Source organism: Rhinolophus ferrumequinum, chromosome 17, assembly GCF_004115265.2.
Source record: "Rhinolophus ferrumequinum isolate MPI-CBG mRhiFer1 chromosome 17, mRhiFer1_v1.p, whole genome shotgun sequence".
Taxonomy (NCBI): Eukaryota; Metazoa; Chordata; class Mammalia; order Chiroptera; family Rhinolophidae; genus Rhinolophus; species Rhinolophus ferrumequinum.
The window spans coordinates 30,331,889-30,356,747 of record NC_046300.1 but is presented as its reverse complement, the minus strand read 5'-3'; the positions used below and the strand labels follow the sequence as shown (position 1 = coordinate 30,356,747).

Below are 24,859 nucleotides of genomic sequence, written 5' to 3'. Positions count from 1 at the left end.
AGCCTAAAAACAAGTAAAGCCATAAAAAAATAAACGTGAAAAAAAACAAGTTATCTAGTGGATGAGTAAACCAAAAATTAATTTAGTGGTTATCTCTTGAAGAGGAAGAGGGTATGATCAGAGAGGGCATGAAGAGAACGTATAATGTAATGTTCTACTTCTTAAGTTAATTTGGGTATCTATTATTCTTTAAAAGTATACTTATTGTATACTCTTCTATGTAAATTGTTACTTTTTTAAACACACACACACACACACACACACACAAACAATAGGGATCTCAATATGCCCAAGAATGTCTCTGGAACTTGATTTTTTAACATTGTTTCCAGTATTGACTTGTTATTAACATTCTTGTTAAGGATGAGACATAGTTAATTCCAAGGCAGGAAAAGGAGCAATGAAAGGCCACATGCTCTTCTACAAACCACGGGCAATATGTTGTTCAAATTTGTCAAGTGGGCCAAAGGGATAGTGCTTCCCTCTAGGAGGCAACTATGGTATCTCTGTCCCCCCCAACTCCACGCTGCCCCCTTCCCGCAGAGCCTACTCCTTCACCCTCAGTTTGCCTGCACTTGGCATCATAATCCAGCTTTTTTTTTCCTGCAGACACTCCACTCCCTCTTACCATTTGTTTTTTGCCGCAAGTCTTGGCTTTCAGACTTCATTCGATCCACTTTTCAACCTGTTCATGAGCCATTCTTGCCTATGGGTAACTGGCACTCCTGGGCAGGGAAAGACGAATTAAGCTATAAGCAAACAAAATCCCTTAGGAAGGAATCAAAATGGACCTGACAGGGTTGTTCCCCAAATCCAGCTATCCCCAAACTAGGGGAAGCCTGAGATGATCTACTGAGAGCCATCGCTATCTGGGGCAGTGTTTCCCTGAGTGAGTGTAGCAGAGGTCAGAATCCTGAGGGACTTATTAAATGCAGAATACTGAGTCCGCCCAAGCCTACAGAGTAAGAGCATCTGAGAATGGGTCCCAGGAGTCTGAATCTCTGAAAAGCATCCCAGATGATGGTTCTGGTGTTCTTTGACTTCTCTGTGAGATTTATCATTGAGAAAACATGCCCTCATCAGATCCAGGGCTCATCTAATTATGGATATAACTGGGTGGTGAGTGTATGGGGTTTTGTTTAAGATAGACATATCACCAACCAGAATGATGAGCAGCAACCAAGCCATGTTGAGAAAAAAAAAGTGCAGAGTTAAAATTTTTTCATTTAGCAGGTGTACTATTTAAACACTGTTCAGATTTTACTCACACTGTGAAGTAGCTCAAACACTAGGCAGGCGATCAGCTCAGTTGTTTAAAAAAAGAAGAGAAAATGCACTATATTTTAAATCACCCCTCTCCATTCTCACTGGTCCAGTCAGGTTTGTTCCGGGGGAGGTAGGTTTGATAATATTAAAAATGTTATCAAATGCGCAAGGGCAGAGGGGACCAGCCCACTGTGAACAGCTCATTTGCCTGTACCAGTACAGGTCAGTTGAGTGTCAGCCCCTCCTTTCTTCTATAGTAAATAGCTTCACCCAAGACTGAGCCAGAATAGAGTGTGTCTTCTATCTTAATACACTTTTGCTAGATTTGTTTTCTGTAAAAAAAAAAAAAAAAAAAGAACTGATTAAGGATTATAAAACCTCCAACCTTCTGAACTGCTTGAAATGTTACTATTGCTTCAAAGTGCTTTCATGACCCCTATATCCCAATCACGCAAGCATTTGTTCTCTTGTTAAAGGCCTAGTGAAACTGGTATTGGGGAATTTTGTACGAAGGCCAAAGCATATTCCTTAATGGAGTTACACAAAAGATACAAAGCCTCCATGTGCCTTGGTAAAACTAGAGACACAAGTGGAAAACTTTGTTTCAGGCCAGTTAAAACCCTAAAATATAGCTACCATAGAGCTTAATTGTACAGTGGTAGTTTCAACTTCTGTATCAAGAGATAATTTTTTTGCATTGTCTTGGGATTGGCCCACAGCTACAGCCATATTGGACAGATGTTTTTAACTCTAAATGCAATGCAGAATTACCTATCATTTCTTTGCTATGCAGATTGAATATTTTGCATGAGCATTCAAAAATGCATGTTTATAGTTTGAACTTCTTATGTTTATTGTGTTCTACTACCAAATGTACGTCTACAGATGGAAAACTCAGTTTTTGATGATGGGTGGTAAGGAATTACTAAAAAAGATTCAGTTTCACACAGACATATTACACATAATGTTGGGAAGGGCTAGATTACAGAGTTATCAAAATATGCACAGGAGCACTCCTCATCTAGAAGACATGTTTCTGGAATTCCAAATTATCATACTCAACAGCTGGGCCTATTTGCAAGACTTGGTCAATGAAAAACACTGCTGCTTTTCTCCCCCTTATGGTTCCCCGCCCTCTCTATTGCCGTATTTGCCAAAGCAGAGTAGCATGCCGCGTTATCACTACTGCTCCTTATTATCCTCAAACAACGGCAATGAAAGCTGGCAAAACAATTAAGCAATGTGGCAGCCCATTTTTATGAATTTACCTTAAAAGACAACCAAGAGAATTTCAGAGCAGTGGGTAAAGCGCTTTACAACGCGTGCAGTATTTATTTTTAAAAGTCAATGACTTCCTTTCAGTTTAAAGGTGCTAATAAATATTGAATAGTTATTTTGAACAATCACAAAGGTAACATATTCTTAGGAAAAGGAAGCGTACGCAGAATACACTCCTTAAAAGGGTGACTAACTTTTTTGAGTCACTTGATTTTCCTGTAACTTGAAACTTTTTTACAAAAAAAGTGCTGTATGAAATTTTTCAATCCTGAAGACTTGGTTTGTGTTGAGAATTTTGTGGTAATCCTCAACTGCAAATATGCTTAAAATATCAAGTAGGTTTAAAGAAACTTTTAAGGTAGGTTTTAAGATATGTGTAGTCTAATTTTAGAGTTTCAAAATGATTTTATAAACTATGTAGCTTGGTCAGGGCTAATCAAATGTTCTGGATAATGATTAGTATTAATATATATGTATGTGTGTATACATACTCATGCACATTTAAGGATTACTAATCTGTAAATTAATCTACTTCAAACATCAAAATTTAATCTTTGATGATTCAGAAGGCACTTTTTTATCTTGCAGAACCTTTTTATCAGAATCAATTTTCTGGTAATGAGTCAGTTATAAAATATAGCATTAGCAGTATCCAATGGGGAGAATTTCCTCTCCTATGGCCTCTGCTTATAGAACTGGGAGTACCGGAGCTAGAACTGGAAGAGGTGGTGAATAATGATCTTTTGTATGCCATCCTCATATGAAGTAAGTGCAATATGAAGAATCTAAACTCTATTATTGACAACGACAATACCCCAAAATAAAAGGGTCACAGAGATTAGGCCCAAAGTGTACAGTATATAAAATAAACGTTTATAGAGTCCAAAGAGGGACCCTAGCCATGAGACTGCAGTTATATTGACTTTTCAGCATTCCTACTACTGCACTGTTGATACACTCACTGCATTGGAACTCACTGTTAACCATTTCCAACTCAACATTTAAGAGGGATTATTTTCTCATGAAAACCTATCTCTTAATTTCTCTTAATTTCATAAGAGAAAGCTATAAAAAAAATGTACCAAAATTTGCTTTTATAAAGTAACTCTGCCAGGTTAACAAATTGAACATTTACAGTTTTTAATTTCAATGATTTAAACCTTGTCACATACTACACACCCAACTCCCCACCATTTCTTTAGCTAACATGACATGAATAAGTAGGTCAAAAATGCTTTTGAAAAAAATTTATTTCTATTTATTGGTTTATGCAAAGACAGTATCAGCAAGAGGTAACAGGAACATACTTTTAAGTTCAAAATTAATTTTCCATTTTGAAAGGTTCAGGACTTTGTCACTTCTTCCTACCTTACTCTTTTAAATACTTCAAATCCAACAAAACAGCACACAAATAAAAAGTTTATTCCCTATTTTTCTTAAAGTCATACCGAGATAATTAGAAGTGGCTCTTTAGAATTTAGGTATCACTTATAGTAACCTGGAGATTTAATCATAGAATGACACATGTAAGAATGTTATAGCACACACAAAAAACAGTACAGAGAATTTTAAAAAGGACAAATTTCAGGGTACTTTCAAATTATGAGGCATAGGAAAGCCCTGTTGGGGATCCTTAAGTTAAAAGACTCTTCCCTTCAGATTCAGAATGAAAATTATTATGAATTATAAGACAACAATGGGCACTGATAATATGCCCCATGGTAGCTGCATTAAGTTAGGGATAAAAGGAGTCTTCATGTTTTAGTGAAGGGGCCAATGAAAAGATAGGCCAGGAAGCCATTTTAAACTCATGTCCGTGGCAGGTCAAATGATGCTGACACAAGTGTTTCCCTTAGAAAAAATATTATCCCATTGCTATTATTCCAAGGTTTAGCCTTCAATTGCTCATACTGCTACTTCTCACCTTTATATCACCTATTTTAGGAGCAAGCTTCCTGGAAAAATGGTGTTACAGGCTAGGAAAGCAAGACTGTGGGTACAGCAAAAGAGTTCTGGTGCTCTAGTTGTTTGTACACTACATGATGTCTAATGAGACTAGCTAATGTAGAAATGGATTGTTAACTCTGACTCTAGTATATTCTTGGGATATGCTTACTAAACAACTTTTGTGACTTAAGAACGCCAAAACTACTTTGACTCTCTTGGACACATTTTACTTTAAAAAAGAAAATACATTAGACTAACAAAAATAAAAATCTATTTGCTTTTTAACAAATAACTAATATTTTAATGTTTTTATAAAAGCAATTCCTTTCAGATACTCTGATTATAACCTTTAAGTGACATAAAAAAAAGCTTCAGCATTCTTTATTACCAACATTTTGCACAATTTAAGATACAGCCATTAAGTTTAGCATTTCAAGGAAAAATTTTTCTTAAAAAAAAAAAAGAGAATGGTAACTCACTGAAAAACTTACGTACCTAGTAAAGTTTAGTTTGTCTTGGATTTTTTAAAAAATTAGGTCCAGAATTTTAGTTATCCTAATTACCATCCCAATCAAATAAAATATCTATGTATGGATACCAGATAAAAGATAAAATATTTCCAAGTAATAAACATAAGACCCACTGATTGACTGTTTAGAATTGGTTTTACTGGGTTTAGGTAAGGAAGACTTCAATAAAGCTAACTATATACTGAGTTTCACTGATTAAAAATGCAGTTTTAAAAACTCTGCTTTTGTGGTTTTCTTGACAAATTTCTAGACAAATCATAAATGTAAAGCACAATATTGTAAATATTGTACTATTCACAGGTACTTGCTGGAGAAATGAAATGCTTGTATTCAAAATTCTGACCTTTCAAAATAGTGGGTTTTTTAAAACAATTTTTTGAAAATCAGCATTTGTTTTTAAACTCTTCAAATGTCAATTTCAATTTTTTAAAAAAAAAAAATATCCTTACAGATAAATCTTAAAAGTTATTCCTTTCATTCTCAATTATTTTTTTTACTTTCAACTATATATTCAACACAGAACCAGTTTCTAAACAAACATCTAATGAAAAACAGTTTCAATGTAAAATAAAACTAGGCAATCTAATACAATTTGTATAGTATGAATGTGATTTATCAATATATTCAGAATTAAATTTCTATAATAGTGAAAAACTTTGTCTCTTCTTAATATTCAAAACCAGCATCTTCCCATGAGTCTAGAAAGTTAGTAGAGAGGATCAAACAGATTTAAGCACTGTCCGACTTTTCCTAAAATGATGGACTCTTTTATCCTAGAAGAGAGAAAAACAGTCCTTTTTATTTCATTGAAAATTTTCTGTTACGGCTATGACCTAAAGAGTTGCAAAATACTTAAAGCATTTATTTTGGTCTTAAAAACTACAAATGAGAGAAAAGTGATCCTTTTTGGGAAATATTTTTATACTTTGGGATAACAAATGTAGCAATGACTAATTTTATTCAACAATTTAGTTAAAAAAGAAATCTTGGTAAATTCAGAAACAGAACACTCAGAATCAGTATTGTTTTATGTAAATTCTTAATTAATGATTTGGCAGTGATGACCCAAAGATAGTTGGTGGAAAATGCATGTAATTTTCAAAAGTACTGTTTTTACTAATAGAAGTGTATCTGGTAGAAATCATAGCTTGAGAACGGCACTGCACTTCAAGGCAAAATCCCATGCTTTTAGATTAAAAGATAAAAATTTTGGCATGTTTAAAGGCATACCCTTCACCTGTGATGAAGATGTATCATTCTTTACGAAATGAAGTGAAAAATTAAAAATATATGCAAAATTTTCCTTTCATTTTATATGTTGCCTGCAGATGTGTAGACAGAAAGAGGTGAGACCTTGCAAAGAGGAATGAAGCCGAGTGAACCAGTAATAACATAATAGTATGTTCTTCTCTACATATTTAGCTTAACTGTGCCCTTTTCCTAGGATTAAATTCAGTTGTCATATAAAGGGTTACTTCTGGGAATTATGTAACTGTCAACAGGGTAATATCCTATTTAGGTAAAAGGTCAGAAAAGTGGTCACAAATATCTTCATAGGTCAGGCAGGATATGAAAAATTATGAAGGAGCTGAAATTAAGACAACGAAATAGAATGTACCATGGAAACAGTATATGCCCTGCCCCAATGCATTCAAATTCAATTAAAACAATAACATTTAGCCAATCAAAGTAAGTCTACATGTCAGACAACTGCAGACTACCAACTTCTGACTCCTAGCCCAGAGGAGAAAACTCTGGAAGGTTTAAAGGGAAGCTTTTGTCTAATACCAGATGAAAACTCAAGTTTAAAGACCATTTTGTGCTTTGCAAATTGTTTAAGTACTGTCTATTTAACCTTCAGAACTTGAGGGAAGAAAAGCTGTCATATACCCCTAGTTCTTTCCTTTTAAATGGTGCTGTCTAAGTAGAATGAAACAACAAAAGAACAAATGTCAACTTTAAATGAATGTGTTTACTCCCTGTTGAGAAGATGGTAAGAACTTAATCCTGCTATGGCTCTACTCTTCTGCATTATAGGAAGTCCTCAGTACATCCATCAAAAAGGCTTTAAGCTTCAGGCTATGCCCATTCATAGATAAAACAAAACAAAACAAAACAAAAAAACCTATTCTCCTTGCCTGTTTTAAGACACAAAGCAATGATTTAAAAATTCCATTTGAATGTAAAATGGTGTAGTCATTTTGGAAAAATTCTAGCAGTTCCTTGAAACATATTTACCATATGACTCAGTAATTCTATTCCTAGGTATACATACACCCAAGAGAAATAAAAATACATGTCCACACAATAACTTACACACAAATCCTCACAGCATTACTCATCAGAGCCAAAAAGTAGAAGTAATCAAAATAGCATATCCATAAACTAAAAGAAATGGAGTACTGATACATGTACTAAAAGAAATGGAGTACTGATACTAATAACATTGATGAACCTTGAAAACATTATACTGACTGAAAGAAGCCAGTCACAAAATGCCACATGTTGTATTATTCTATTTATATGAAATGTCCAGAATAGGAAAATGCTTAAAAAAATAAAAAAGTAGGTTAGTGGTTACCGAGGGCTAGAGGAGTTGAGGGGAAATGGAGAGTGACTGCTAATCGTAGGGGGTTTACTTTTCGCTTGACTCAAATATTCTAAAATTGATTGTGGTCATGGTCTGCGAATATACTAAAAAGTATTGAACTGCACACTTTAAAGGGGTTAATTGTATTATATTCAAATTGTATCTCAATAAACATATTAAAAAACAAAACAAAAACGTCCCTTTAGTAAGCACACACTATTCCTCCCTCATTGGAGTGACCAGCTAGTTCCTTTCCATATTCACAGACTCAGAACAAAACAGATTTTAGAAACCTTTAGTCTTGTATCTCATTTTAGACCTGTGAAAACTGGAGCCTTAGTAAAATTTATGTGACTTATCCAAGGTGATAAAGCCAGGATCTTAAATCCTGATAAAGCCAGAACTTAAATTCAAATACCCACATTCTCTTCCACTTCACCAACTCTGAATCAACCTCCATTTCTTTCTCAAGTCTTTTTATTCCTTCACTTTACTTCTTCTCCCCCCACATTGTTCAAGTACATCACCTTTCTCTTTGGTTCTCTTCAGTCCAATATCCATGTACTCTTAAATTCTGCTTTCTGTATCTAAAATTTTCTTTTTCTTTTTTGTCAAGCTAATACTCTCTTTTAGCTCTCTTCTTTCTTTAGCAAACTATTCCAATTATAAGCTTCTGCTACAAATTTCTACCCTAAGAACAAACTAACTATATCAAGGTTTGAGCAACGTAAAATACACTGCCAGGTAAAACTCACAGTGGTTTACCAGGTTACAGTCAAATGCCAAGAGTTCAATTAAATGCTCTCTGTAATCTCAAAATATATATGCAACAGGGAAAAAAAGATGTTTCATAGCTGACAAATACGCTTCTTATACTGTGTACTATTTTTTTCATACCTTGTAGTAATCATCTTGAGTAACAACAGAGTTTCTCATTCTGCTCTCTGGATTAAACAGACAAGATACCACTGTCTGTATGCTTCGGTCCACGGATTTCTGAAACACAGAACTTTTCAGTAATCTAAAGACTATTCCTTTTACTCACTGCTAACAAATTTTTAATATAAAGTTTAATGAATACACATACTTATTTCTAAAGAATTATGGAATTCATAATTCTTACAACGGCAGTTAGTATGTAACTTTTCTACTAAATTCAATAAATATTTTAGAACCTTAGTGATAGAGTATAGATTTAAAAAGCTCAATTTAGTAAAACCCTAACATATTTGTTTAAGGCTCTTTAATTTTTCCTGTTAGAAAATAGTGAACTAAATATATGTCAGATAAAACCTGATATAATTATACTGTAAGCTATTTCAATATTTTTTCAAATTTTAATCACATATCAAAACCAGGGAATTTTTTCCACCATATAATTCAATAGTTCTCAACCTTTTTTCCCCCAGAGAAACACATGGACAAAGTCACACACTACAATAAAAATCCTTCAATGCTACCAAAACATAGAGCATTGTTATTATAGGAACCTGTTCCAATGATGAAAAAGAAACAATTCTGTCTACTTCAACATTTCAATTATTACTAGTGACTCCACCATTCTTGAAAGCTACCATATATGTTTATGGAAAGGATACCATAAATAATTGTATGTTATTATTTAGCTAAGTAAATGTTTAAATTGGTAAGACAAGATAGATATAATTCATACTAGTCCCTCTTTTGAAGAATCGGAGCCTTGAGGAAACCTGCCCATTTGCGTTCTGCCAAATCATGTTAATACAGTATTTATTAAAGTATGGTTTAAAAAACAAACAAAAATGATGAAAATGGAACAGAGTAAAGGACTACTGAGTCAGAAATTTTATACACACCCACACATATACTCTGAAAGTTTGGGGGTGCCTGAGATTGTATTAATGTTAATATAAACTGACGAAGTAACAGTCTATTAGTCAAGCTCTTTAATTTATGGCTCCCATATTTAAATTTGGGCAAAGACACTTACTTCTCAAAGGGTCATTATTAAAACTTGAAAAAATAAATATAAAAATATAAATATTAACAAATAAAATTAGACGTTTGCCTTTTGTGGACCATTTCCAGAGGATGGAGTAGCTTCATGAATTGAGCATTCACTTGACAAAACTTCAGCTCCTGAATCAACTTCATTATAGTGGTAGTTAACAGCTGTATAAGCCTACATTTAAAAAGATAAAAGTGTAATTAAAGAGATGTACATTAGATACGTTTCTCTTCAAATTGGTGAGCTAACGTTGAAAGTTTAAATGTGGGTCGTGCTGAAGTTCAATTACATTATCAAAAAAACTTTATTTTAAACTGAATAGCTGAAATGCAATAAGACAGTCTCTTATTTTGAAATGACTTTTACGCTTCAACATAATCAGAATTAGAAGGTCTCAAAACTTCAAAATGTAGTATGGGAAGGGATATTTCCCAGTACCTGAGAATTTTAACTCATATTATATCCTTCAAATATCCAGTCCCGATGAAAGACAGAATGTAACAAAGGCTCAGATGTTTTAGAGGTGGCACTCTTTTGTTTTATTCCTTTTCTTATATAACATATGACAGTATTACAGCAAAACATTTACTTTACTTCTCTTCAGGTATTTTTATAGGTAGAAAATTAGAAGCAGATTGAATACTAATTCTATATCTATAGAATTGGCATTAGCACAGGTATTAATACTACCGTTCTTGGATTATATATTCTATCAACAAGTAATTGTTGCACCTGTTAAAAGGAGAGCAGCAAGTAATTGAGCACCTGTTAAAATGAGAGCAGCCACTGCTTAAGCACACAAAAACAATCTAAGACGAAAAAGCAATTTCTCCCATGAGAGTATATACTTGAGTTGACAAGAAATTAATAAAACATAACACATAATGTAAGAGGGCAATTAAAAATATTTGTACACCTGAAACTAGTAAAATAAATAAATAAAGAATAAAATAAATAATAAAACAAAAACATTTCTAGGCATACGTGATATAGCAAAAGATTAAGAAATATATAATAAACAAAAAAATACTTTAAAGAACCAGAAGTACATGTTCTAATTCACCTTACCGGAGGTACAACGTAAGTCCTTTGTTCCCCAGCAGACCACTGTGGTGGCATCTTAAAAAATAAAAATAAAATAAAAAATAAAAATGGAAATTATTATCTAAATATTACTACACATTTTCACAAAGATATGAGATAGACAATGTTGAGGTATTTGTCATGCTGGCTCCTTGCACTCATTGTAATAAAAATAACAGAATGAAAGAAAGAAGTATTTCATGTTTCTAATACCTGAGGATTTTATTATTATTTTCATATATAAACCCCACCTTTTTCTCAATTTTCTGGAATTGGCTTTCATGAAAACTCAAAGATAGTAGCAGTTCTTTGAATTCATTACTACTGATAAGGTCATGGGTCATAGATATGGTCATATCTATGGGCAGAAATTCAGAGAACTACTACATGTAGTAGCCAGATAAAATAAATACTATCAAATATAATTGAAATTTAATGCTCTAAGAATTAAGTAATCATTTTATTTCACCCTATTCCCCTAGAAAAATTTGTAAGTCAGCCTGGGTGTTTCAGCTATTTGAAAGCAAAGATGGAGGAATACATGTTGAAATATAGAAGTGGATACAAAATCCACTTGAAATGGATACAAAATCTTGAAGACAGTACAAGGGAAAACTTCTTGCTAAGTATATTCCTGTCAAAACATTATTCCCGTATTTCCAATAATACAGAGACCTTAAAGTCTTTTCTTAAATTTTAATCATATTTAACTAGTTTAAATGACAAACTATTAGGAAAATTTATGTGAATAAAGGCCTCAGTAACATTCCAAAGTAAATAATTTTGTTTCCTTTTAAATTACCTGATAATTATATACAGGCAACTGATATCCAGTGATGACCTGAACTGGTGAACTCGGATAAGAAGGATATGCCTGAAAATAAAGTTTACAGAAAGAAATACTTTTAGGCAGTATTGTGTTTCTTTGACAATATTATGGGGTAATGTGTAATCAATGTGTATAGTCCTCCTACAGACTTGATGGTTTTCTGTATTTTACTTCTAAAAGTGAATGGCAGTATAAACCTCAAACTGGAAAAGACACAGTAAAATGTCTTAAATCTTTCAACAAATATTTATTGATTTAAAAACATCTAGGCAGTAGCAAACATGAATATACCCCGAATGGGTAATAATTCACTGTAAATGTTAGGAACAAGGAGGGTTTTTCTTCTAGTCATGTTTAGAGCAAGTAAAGAAGTAAAGATACACCATATACTTCAGGTAGATGGAAAATGTAAACAAAAGAGAAACACTGTAGCACTGTTTCATTATTATTTTGTTTCTTTTCTTGCAAATAAAATCTTTTAAACTGAAGAAAAGTAAAATGAACCAAGAAAATAAACGTTATTTTTCATCAATAAGAGACAGTAAATATTCCAAACACCACTTCAAATATTAAAGTAACCAGAACCAAATTATATGCTACTCATAGATTTTACAAATACAGTTAAGTCATCAGAAACCTATCCATTCCAGAACCAGAATACATCCAAAAGTCAGCAGTCTGTGTGAGGAGGCATCTGGGAATTATTGAAAATAAAGAATAGCTAGATAAATTGCTAACTTTAGAGAAGAATTAACCAGGCAGACACATGAGAAAAGCTGTCTTCAAATATTTTTGGAGTTATCATATAGGGGGAAAAAGGGAAGAGATATGCTCTTTGAGGCTACAGAGGTCAGCTCTGAGATAAAGACTTACAAACTATTTAGAAGCAGATTTAACTTAGAATAAGGAATAACACTAAGAACAACAGATTTATTAAAAAAAAAACAACAGATTTCCCATTACTTAAAGTATTCAAACAGGGACAGTATTATCACTTATCATGGAAATTGTGGATATAATTCCACAGAGGGTAAGAAGTGAGACTAGCTTACTTTTAAGGTACCCTCATCTATAAGATCTCCAAAATGAAAAAAAAAAAAAAAAAAAGAATGTAGGTTAATTCTTACCTGAACATACTGAGTTATAGGATTCATCATAGTTGGCGGCTGCATGTAAGTTTCAGTGCTTGGACTACTCCAGACACTCTGAAACTGTGGTGGAGGAGGATGAAAAACCAAAGGACGTGGCTGCATATGATAAGCACCTTTTTAAAGAATAAAAAGAAGACAAAGTCTATTTTTAATTCTCTGAAAAGGTACACAGGTGTCAACAAGAAAAATTCCTTTCTTTACTCACATAAATTTTGTTTTCTGATAGCAGGGCCCAGTTTCAGCTTTTTACCATGGAAATTTATTTGTGACTGAAAATAAAACAGTAACAAACCTAAAATTAATTTCCAAATCTTTACTTCCAAGACTCGGTAAACACCCCAAGTCTTCTAAAATTTCTGATATCAAAGATCAGTGGTAAGAACCTACTAAATCAAAATTTATCAGCACCTTATCTCAGTACACTAGTCAAGTGTCCAGAGGTGTCGTGGAATTTGATCAAAACTTTTTACACTGTCTCTAGTTCATGAAACTAGATGCCCAATCAAAAATAAACAGGTTTACATAACAGACAAGTTATGTAAAATGAGTTTAGATTTCAAAAAAGAAGTGTATCAGTTTCTATATTTTATACAAGACTGAGTATATATTCAGGACTCCAACAATACTAAACATTGCATCCATATTCTAATTAAGAGATTTTTCCATAAGAAGATTACTTACTTCTACTATCTTCTGAACATCCACGTCATTATAAAAGGAAACAAATCCATAGCTAAAAAGGCAGATAAATGAAGCATAAAATCACAACAGCAAATGGTTTACAACTTTTAGTAGTCTATGAAATAACTGACAAAAGTGTTAAATGATAAAGGATGAAGAAATACTGAGATAAATATTAAGATGTAAATGATAGATCCTCTATAAATATTACTCCTTTTTTTCTTACAATTAAGGTAGTGTGGAAACCTAATCAACAGAAAATTCCTGAACCTCAATTTATTATCTATGACAAGATGGTTAAAATTTAAGGTACTGAGATGTGCAAAGAAAACAATTCTTTGATAAAACTGATTAATCTACTTATGTGAAATGAAGATGGGAAATATTTAAATACAAATACTAGAAAAATGATTACATAAAAGAGCTGGCAGCAAACTTTCATTCTTTACATGAAAGAAATTAATAAAGCAACGAATTTCATTTATACAAATGTAAGAATACCAGTTTTGAATTCTCTGATATTCTACAGACAATATAGTTCAGATATTTTTTACAGTTTATACTGAACATGTTTTACTTACCCTTTGGACACACCACTTCGATCTGTGATTATCTTCACTTCTTTTACTGAGCCATATCTAGCAAAGAAACTTTTAATTTCGGTTTCATCCATCTATGGAAAAGAATTTGACTTCAAGTGTAAAAATTCAGCTTTCAAAACTTTCAATTATAGTATAAAAGAAGATTTGATAATGTGGAAGTATTTCCCCTAAGTATCCCCAAACTACCTGAAGCTCTTGTCAAAGGTATTTTTAATCCTCATAAGTTAAACATAAACTAATTCCAAACCTACATAAAGTACAAAAAACCTTATGATTTACAACAAAGGTCAAAATCCCATTATTTACTAAATATTTTTTTAAATGAATGAAAGATGAGTACAATACCCTAACATCAATTCCACCAACAAAAATGGTGTTAGGCATGATTTTGCCTTCAGGTAAAACATAGCCTTGGCTGGTCGCAGCTGCTGAGGACTGGGTGCTGGCCTCTCTGGAGATGGTTGAGTTCGGAGTCTCAGAATTTGCAGCAGACTGTAATTTGGAAAGCAGATATCATCACTTAGATATACAGGTACAAACCTGTATACAGGTAAAAAACACATGATATGAAATATAATTTTTGCTTTTCAAGTATAAATCATATTCATATAAATTATTTTCATTGTAAATTAGTTATCAATACAGCTTACTTCAGGCTCAGGATGTAAAGAAATCAGAATAGATCAGCATGAAATTTTAACAAAAACCTCTAGCACTTTCTTAAATCCAGTGTTGCTCATCACCATCTCTTGTACAATGCTGTGGTAGAATACCGATTTTATATTGAGTTTTTGAAAATACTACGTGAACTGGTAAAAAAGAACTATAAAGATCAGGTTTGTAAAAAAACTGAAGTTATTGAAGCCACCCAATCAAATAAGCAAATTTTATGCCAATAAACAAATTTTCATTTTATAAGTAACTTATTAGGAAGCATGGTAAATCTTTTAAAGGTAAACGAAATTTTTAAAAAGAGCTGCATCAAAAAGAATACAAACATCAAAGTTTTAAACCAATTTTTTTGCCTCATCTTTCTATTCACCAAAATTAACATGGGTTTTATAATACTCCCTATGCTAGTATGCCTACTTTACTTTGAAAATATTCATGAAAACATTATTTGCTCACATATCATAGCTCCTATAAAGAAGGGCTTATCATACTTTTCTATAATGCTAAGGTGTTCAAAGTCATCTTTTGGAATAACATTTTTCTTCTTGAATTACACCAAATGAGTCCTACCAATAAGTCCAACTTTCATAGTGGGCTAATAAATACAAATGATACCATCTTTCTTTCAGAAAAAGAGACTCATACATGAAACTCATTTTTCTGGATTCTGGTCAGAACTCTGTCTTGTCTTCCCACACAAAGGTTAATGCAAATTTTTCAGAGGTATAATTTACTGGTAACATATATATTGAAAAGGCAGTATAGCATAGTGAAACAAAAACTGATTTAGTCAGGAGATGCAGGTTCATGTCCCTTACTAGGTTATAAGCCACTTACTTGGTAGCTGTTTATCTCTGAAAAATTGCTTAGAGAATGAAGTGAGGTAACATGTGAATTCATTTAGTAAAGTATAAAGTGATATGCCAATATAAGTTAGTGTCTTGTTATTTGAATTTGTTTTCAATAGGTGAAAAAAATGTTTATTTCCTGGTTTTACTATTTACTTATTTTGTAGATACTTTATTAATTTACAACTAATTTGAGTTGGAACTTCAAGAAAGTACTTTAGGGCGCACGCGCTCATTTGAAACTCATAAAATGCTTATTAATTATAAGAGGTAAGTACAAAAGGCTGCAAGGAAAAGATAAAGCTATTACAACTCTGCATGGAGGAAAACAAGGACAAAAGAAACCAACTGATACATATTTTTAAAATGATAAGCATAGTAAGTTTTATAGAAATTAGTAACAACATTGTTACTAATTTCTATAAAAATTGAGTTCCTATTTTGTTAGATGCTAAAAGTTACTGATAAATTGAAGATTCTACAAACTGCTATACTAATAAAAATTGTCAAATCACGAAATTTGAGGATTTTGGCTATTCTCTATCAATTTGTGCTTATAATTGCTATTTTTGTCTTTCTATTTGAATACTTCCTAATTCTTTTCCTTTAACTAGGGTACAGTGATATTTCATGACCATAAAGTGATAGAGTAAAAAATGATTTCTAAAGTTTTTCCATTATAAAACAAAAAACCCATAAACTTGTTTAGTAATTTTAATTTTTTTTCTAAATGAGACTATATTACAGAAGCCACGTATCTTGAATTATTGAGAACTTGACTAGATTTCCCTTCTCTATAGACAATTTACCAATCCCTTTCAATTAACTCATTCAAAATTCCAAAATATAAATAAAACAGTGGTTCCAAAACTTCTGTACATTTCTTTTCTTCTCAATTTCGCATTTATTTGTGGATGAACTTTGGATACCCTTTTATCTAATAAACTATTTACAGTGCTATATTTCTGTGAATCACAACAGATGGATGTATTTTAATTTAGAGGTGTAACATCAGGCCAGAAAACTGTGCCAGATTATAAGGGGTTATGATAATGCATTGATTCTCAACCAGGGGAGATATTGTGGGCCAGGGGCATTTTTGGTTGTCACAACTGAGTGGTGCTCCTGGTGCCTGGTGGATAGAGGCCAGGGTTACAATAAACATCTATAATGAAATATCAGCCATCCACAACAAAGAATTATCTGGCCCCAAATTTGAATAGGGTCACGGCTGAGAAACCCTATTATGTCGCCAGAACTAAAAAGGAAAATTTTAATTCTCATACTCTATTTTATAAAAGTAAAATGGATACTTGAGACAACTAAACACTAATTTGGAGAAAAGAAAAAAAGTCATTAGATATTATAGTAAGTTTGGTTAGAGTTGGGTGCACAAATTGGCCGCCTGCTTAATTGAATATATTGAATATAAAATTCATCAAATCATTTTACTAGAGTCCAAACCTCTTAAATTAAGGAACCATCATGTCATAGTCCTCAGCCAGCAGGTGGCGCTCAAAGCTAACAAAGTGAGCAAACTACTCCATTTTAACAAGACTGAACAGCAGGGATTATTTAAACTCCTACTGTGTGTATACTTACATATAATTGTAATTTATATACACAACATCAATAACCAATAGATAACCTTTAGTTACTTTTAAACTCTTGCCAAAAATACAGCACAAATGAATGTTTAGGCTAAAGCAAAAGTTTTGTGTTAAAGTATTAATCTTAACCATCAATAGTATTCAGAAAATAAATTGCATGTAAATTAAATGTAAGTAGTAATTATTTTTCTTAATTGTATCTTCAAGTAGTTGGTGTATTTTGAAATGACTAATGTGAGATATTAAATAGGGGTGAACTTGGAGGCCATTATATACATAATTCTCATCACTGCTATTTACAGTAATATATTATCTATTACAGTTGGATAACCAAATGACAAAGATAACTAAAAGCTGAAAAAAACTTATTGTTACTAAACTCCTGGTATGTCATCTTTTTGACATTATTTCATTCAACTACTATGTCAACATGCAAGCAAATTGAGGTCTATGTATACCCAAAAAAGTCTACAATTTATAGTCATCAGCTACATCCACAGAAAGAAGGTGCTAATAAAAGCAAAAAAACTACGGAAATAGGAAATGAAAATCAGAATAAAACCTTTTAAGTAAATCCAATAGTAAACTCTTAGGGGGAAAAGGTGGGTGGAATCCAAACAATAAACAAACAATCCTGGTTAAAGCTAAGCAAGAAAAAGGGTAAGAAAGCAAAAGGACACATTAGTTGTGAAAAGGGATACCACCAGACATTATAAGAGAATGCTATGTATACACTCTATAGAAGTAAATTTGGAAATCTTGATGAAATGGCTAACTTTCTAGAGAAATACTAATTTTAAAAAACAATCTTAAGAAAACACTTGATTCCTGGCTCAATTTCACTGGGAGTTTTTTCAAACTGTAAAGAAACTGAATTTGTGTATGCGTGGGTGGGATTGGGGTGGGGGGGCGGGCACCAAGACAGCAACAATGGTAACTAAAAGAAGTGGAAGAACATTAAAATGCTTTCCTTTAAAAAAAAGAAAAATTCAAAGGGAAAAAAAGAATATTTCTCAATGCATTTTATAAAACTAACACCATCTAAATAACAAAACCTGATTAAGATGGTCCCATTCATGCCCCCAACAGATACAAGATTCCATCAGTATATGTATTTAAAAAATACACAATTAAGTAGTTTACACCGGAAATGCAAGGATGGTTCACTAGATAATCTATTATTGTAACTCACCATTGAAAAACCATTTGATAAAGTACAACATTCATATTTTTCATTTTTAAAACACCTAAATAAAATCATCTTATTTTTTATCTAATTCTAAGTCATCAGTCACCAGGCTTAAAAGTGAAACATTATAGTCACTTCCATCGAAATTAGGAATAAGGACATCTCCTTATCATTACTATAATTTTTTTCTACTATTAGTGACAGGCTTAATATAAATATAATGTTCTTATAAATCATTAAGAACAAGATATACAAATAGAAAGGTGGATTCAGAATTTATAAAACAAATTTTTTTAAGCTAAGGACAAACTTCAACTTCACTAATAACAAAGCACATCAACACAGTGAAATATTTTCCAGTTACTAGACTGGCAACTTACAAAAGTACCATTCCTCTCATTGGAAAGAGTATGGAGAATAGATCACTGTACACATCAATAGTAATATATACTGGTATATGCTTTATCAAGAGTAACTTGGAAGGATGTGTAACTTAAAATTGTTATAAAATGGGCTTAACTCACTGAGTGATTCCACTCCTGGCAATTTATTTCAAGGAATTAATAGAATAAACATACTAACATATTTGCATAAAAATACTCATTATAGTATTGTTTTAATATAGAAAAATTATTCATTACAAGAGAATTTGCTAAAAGAAGTAATGGCACAATCTTATACTCTAACATTATATATTCAAAATTATTTTAAACTTACCTTTGAAATAATGTCGACTATATTAAGGGAAGGATGCAGGTTGTAAAATAGTATTATATAGTATGGGACAACTTTTGTAAAATAAAATTTACCTACCTATATGCAATACATGAACAAAAACGATCTGGAAGGTCATACAGAATTTTAACAGGTGTTAGGATTAAGGTGGACCTCTATTTTCTTACACTTATTACTTTCAAATGAGTTAATATGTTACTTTTATAATCAGAAAAAATCAATAAGCTATTAGCATTTCCCCTCTTTTCCTCTGAAAATGGAGGAAAAATGATTGTAAATAATCATTTATAGTAACTCATAGTAATTATTAAATAATTCACATGAATAATTATGACACAAATAATTATTACAAATAAATTACATATAATTATGAATTTTATTTCAACACTACTAATATAAATTGTATATAAATTTCCTCCCTTTACCTCTAAAATTGGGGAGAACAAGAATTATGCTATCAATAAATACACACGGTATATATCGCATTTGTGATTTAAGGGTTGGTCAAAGTGTTCCGAATTGTATCGTATGGTGGTGGTGAACCAACTTCATCCATTTATCAAAACTCATATAACTGTACGCCCCAAAGACTACTGCTGTGTGTACGTTTGGTTTAAAGCTCCTGGTTTACCTAGACAAGAAAAATGTCCCGAGTAAAACATTTCTCAACTTCTCAAATCTGTGGTCCCTTACAAGTAAAGGCCCTCACTCCGACTTCACGCGGAAATTCCGACGGCAGGTGAGTTTTGTGCCTGCGTCCGCCCCATGAGGGCGCCACTACCACCAGGGCCTGAACAAGGGGCCACCACAAGAGCACTTTAGTCCCGGCCTCTGGCTCGCTTTGCGGGCCATGCCTTCAGGACGCCTCTGTTTGCGGCCCCTCCCCCCTCCGTACCCCCCACGAACACACCACCCCAACCCTCACAAGGACCTGGGAAGGAGCCACTTCCAAAGGGAACTCCGACCCTCAAAGACAATAAGCACGGCCCTCGGAAAGCCGGTGCCATGTGGTGTTCTGGTGGCTGCCGGCCCGACGCCATCTCGTGGAGGCCGCGCTGCCTCCTGTCCTGTCTCCAGAGAGTAAGCGCGGGAAGGGAGGCTGTGAGGTTGGGGGGGTGGGGGGGCGGGAACAGGCTAGTCCCCCAGCCCACAACTCCTCGGGTGGAGAACCCAGCCGATTCTCCAGACTAGTTCGCGCCGTGGCGGGACGTGGGTATGGAGTGAAGGGGCTCTGCGTGTGGTCTGCCCCGCGGGCTGTGGGCGCGGGTCCCCTGGGCTGTACCCTTCCACCACACCCCTCCTCGTCTGCCCTGCGGTGCCATGGAGGCCGCGCTCCGGCCGCCTGGATGGCCGCTGCTCCCCACTCCCTCAGACCGCTGGCCAGGCCGGCGCCTCACACAGGAAAGCCGGGGCCACCCCTGCTTTCTGCTCCTCTCTGCCCTCTCGCTCCCAAAAGCCGAGTTTGGGCCACCTTGGAGGACCCCACCGGTCTTGTGTCCCTTGGGCCTCCTCCTCAGCTCACCATGATGGCGGCGGCTAGCAATTCCCACCGATGGGGTTCGAGGAGGAGCAGAGGCTGCTCTTCTGGCCCCACTCCTGGCGCTGCTGTCGGGGCTGCTCGTGCCCTCCGCCTGGCCTCGACTGGGCAAAGGGTTATGTCACAGGCGTCAGGAAAGACAGACGTGGCGGGCAGGCCGCGGAGCCCTCAGCTCTGACCCGCCAGGCTGAGGGGCGCCGGCGGACTGAGGCGTGGCTTGTGGGGCTCCCAGAGGTGCTCCTGCGCCTGCGGGTTACTGGGGCTCGTACGAGCCGTCTCAGCCAATGGGGAACAGCACCCCGCCCCCTGCGTGGGGGGGTTGGGGGGACGCAGGCGTCCGGGCCGCTGTGCGCAGGGGTGCACAGGGGTTGGGCGCTGGCTGGCAGCGGCCGGCTAGGGAAGCGCCGCCCTAACACAGAGTGACGCACACACACATCGCCCCGAAAGTGCCTTATGAGCATACTTGAAATGAGTACGCATAGTTAAATGTATGTTAAAATTAAGGAAGTTTTGATGTGTCTAGGCTCTATTTTCAAAATGGCGTCCTGAATGCAGCGGATTATTCCGATCACGATTATCCTTATCGCTGGCCCCAAAATTGATTGAAATGCCTATGGAAATAGAAACAAGTCCATGTAGAACAGGGAACCAGACATCAACAGAAAAGAAACATGGACGCCTTTCTGTGAAATTTGAGGTAGATGGGTTGATTGGAAGAAATAACCAGATAGGTCAGGCCACCTTGTTCGGTCTTTCTAGAAACATTAGTTGAGTGCCTATGATTGCCAGGTACCGCAGATGCAGGAGTGAACAAAACAGGCAAACATTTCTTTCCTCGGAATTTGAATTATAAAGGGGGAGAGTTTATCTTCTAGGCCTTACAGGAAGAAGCTAGGCCTGCCTACAGAATTCTAGAACATTCTCGAGATCAGAAAAACAGCGCTTAGAGCAAGGGTGAGCTGTGGGGTCAGCTGTTGGAGCAAATCACACAACTTTGGGAACCATTCCAACAACGTATATCCACACGGGTTAACTGGCTCTGACTTTTATCCTCAAACTTCACTTTGGTACTGATGAAAAGCATTAAAATGTTACGTTGTAAGCTGGCAAAATAGTGGACTTCTGTAACCTTTAAGCTGTCTCACTACCAACACCTAGCATTACGGGATCGAATAAAAACTGACGTTTTTAATATACAGCTAAACCCATAAAAATGAAGGTAAATCTTAAGATGCCAGAATTTAAACTGAAAACCAGACCAGTGACTTATTGAACTGATTCTCTTCTCGCCCTGGGTGTGAGGGCTGGGGTGTAGGGTGACCAGCTAGTTTGCGCTAGATTTGCCTGGTTTTAGCACTGGAAAACCCCACATTCCTGAAAACTATGTCCCCGGCAAACCAGGATAGGTTGTCATCCTAGATGTGGCAAGACGTTGTTAGTCTTCGTAACTTGAGGCCTGGAAGTATAGGGGCAGGTGGTAAGGATTTGGAATAGCCCACGGTTGGAGCTGGAACTGAATATACTACATGGAGCTGGAACTGAATATACTACAAAAAGCCATTGTCTCCGAAAGACATCATCTTCAGAAAAGGATGGAGTAGGGAAAATACAAAACACCCAATGGACAAGCAGATGAGGAAGGTTGTCCCGTTTCCAGATGAAAAAAAAATTATTTAACTCTGATGAAATTCTGAAACCATAGACATGCATTTCATAAGAGTTTGGAGTTTAGATTTATAGCACTTAATGTGTTGCCAGAATCTCAAAACCTAGAAATTGATTTCCCCGACCCCCACCTTCTCCCAAAAAAGATCCTAAACAAGGTATATCTGGAATGCCTGGCAGAAACAAATATAAAACCCACGTGCTTCCATAAAAGGCTGAAAGGAATTCTCATTAAAAAAAAAAAAAAAAAGACCCTTTAAAGATAAGCTCACAACGAAAAATTATAAAACAATGTTTGCCTTAAGTAAGAATGGCAGACAACAAAGGAGATTAAAATGTTAGAAACTTAGAGAAAGAGTTCTTTGTGTGTGTGTGTGTGTGTGTGTGTGTGTGTCTTTTTTTCTCAACTTATTTGGAGTAATACACTTTATGTATATTTTAAGGTGATTATTCTACTATATTAAAGTATAAAACGAATATATTTCCTTTTGAAAAATTGAAACGCCTGAGGTTGTTTTAACTGCACACCCCCTCTCAGTGTATAAGCTATTATTCACTACTTTAGTTCTATTCTGTTTTCCTCCTACAAATTAGAAATCATGTTTTCTAGACCCACCAACATGTGTAAAAATGTTTTGTTTACCCTTTCATTGCATATCTTGAATCTTCCTTCTGGATTATTTTACTTTATACCTGAAGTAAATTCTATAGAATTTCTTTTAGTGAGTGTCATATGATAAACTCTCAGGATTTTTTCCCACCTGAAATACTTTTATTTTGCTCTTGTACATTGAAGATAATTCTACTAGATATATAATTCTTGGTTTACAGTTGTCTTCTTTTTCTTCTCAGAATATTAAACATATTATTCCATTATCGTCTGTTTTTTGTTGCTACTGAGAAATCTACTGTCAATTTAATTGCTGATTAAGATCTATTTTTCTTTGGTGTTCTGAAATTTCACAATGATGTGACTGGGTGTGGAGTTTTAAAAATTTCTCCTCCTTAGGAGTTTTTAGACTCTCTGAATTTGTGGATTAGCTTTCAACAATTCGAAAAAATTCCACCCATTTTCTTGTAAAAAATTTACTGGTTAAGGCACTTCTCTTAGTTTTCATATTTCATATTAAATAAACAATTCTTGGGGTGTCAGGTTAGCTCAGTTCGTTAGAGTACTGTGCTCTTAACAACAAGGTTGCTGGTTCGATCCCCACATGGGTTACTGTGAGCTGTGCCCTCCACAACTAGATTGAAACAACTATTTGACTTGGAGCTGATGGGTCCTGGAAAAACACACTTAAGTAAATAAAAGTTTTAATAAAATATACAATTCTTACAGTTATTTTTGCTTAAATCATGACTTTTTAAGTGGTTAGTGGTCTTTTCTTGAAACCAGAGAAATCTTCACTTAATAGAGAAAAAAAGAATTGTTATTTAAAATCACAGTTGACTGTGATTCCAATCCAATTGTGTTAAGATTTGTAGCATAATTTATATAAATTCAGAAATAAATCTGTATACTGCTTCCTTTCTCTTTAGAGACTGATAGGAAAGGGAGAAGAAAAAATGCTACTTTTTAACATCTCTGCCATTTCTATTGTGCCTCAAAAGCCTGGGACTTTTGATAGAAGGCTTACAATTAGTATATGCATGCTCAAACCTCATTTATTTGCAAACCATTTTCATGATTTTTGTTGTATCTGCTCTGAATCTCTACATTATTATTTACCTAATTTTTTTAAAAAAACAACTCATTGTTTTCCTAAGCAATAATATTTATGAAATCACATCTATTAGTTACTTTTTTTATCAATGCACATTAAAATAAATATATAGCTATTAACATTTAAAATAATTCTCCATGGATCACTACAGATCACACCCTCCCTGGACAACAGGTAGCATACTTTTGGAAAGTACTGGCTTGTGAAAACTCTTTATCTGGTCTTTGGATATGCAAAGTTAGGTCCAAGGAACTAAGAGGCAGAGTGTCAAATTGTTCTGCATAATAAATGACAGTAATTGAATTTTAAGGGTGAGACCAAGCAAGTCTCCAAAACTGGAAATCTGGTAATTTGAAAAAAAGAAGTAACCTTACAAAGTGAAAAGAAGTTGCAGCCTACAGTAAAAGATGCTATCTGAGCACACAGGAGTCATCTGGAGGCTTTTTAAAAAGCAAGTTTCATATTCCCAGGCATTACCCCAGAGGAATTAAATCAGATAAGGGTGAGATCCAGGCATCAGTATTTTTTAAAAAATATTTCTCAAGTTACTGCAATATACAACCAAATTTGAAAATCTTTGTTATAGAGCTTTGTTACTCATTGTGGCCCGGAGACCAGCAGCTTTGCATCACCTGGGTGCTATGGAATCTCAGGCCCCACCTGATACTTAATGAATCAGAATCTGCATTTCAACAAGATCTCCAGATGGCTCACAAGCACATTAAAGTTCAGGACGCACTGACAATGGAAAATATTTGTCATACACTTGCATCCCAAGAATTGAGAATGCCTACCGTACAGACAGAGCCTGCTTTTCCAGCCTCTTTTGCAGCTAGACTTGGGCATATGACCTACACAACACCAATGAGATGTATTCATCCTAAGTTTTGAATAGGAGACTGATTCCACAAAGACTTCAGAGAATACATTCTGGA

At 34.7% G+C, this 24,859-nt stretch overlaps 1 protein-coding gene across 1 annotated transcript; it reads right to left on the bottom strand.

Moving 5' to 3' along the window:
* Positions 1-3,817: 3,817 nt before the first annotated feature.
* DAZL (deleted in azoospermia like) lies at positions 3,818-20,038 on the bottom strand. The gene is made up of 11 exons (XM_033131769.1): positions 19,964-20,038; positions 14,290-14,436; positions 13,924-14,015; positions 13,343-13,394; positions 12,867-12,930; positions 12,638-12,774; positions 11,484-11,555; positions 10,667-10,717; positions 9,659-9,772; positions 8,509-8,607; positions 3,818-5,794 (listed from the first exon to the last, which is right to left on the bottom strand). The coding sequence occupies exons 1-11, from the start codon at positions 20,036-20,038 to the stop codon at positions 5,741-5,743; spliced, it is 957 nt and encodes a 318-aa protein (XP_032987660.1). The 3' UTR covers positions 3,818-5,740.
* Between the last annotated feature and the right edge of the window lie 4,821 nt (positions 20,039-24,859).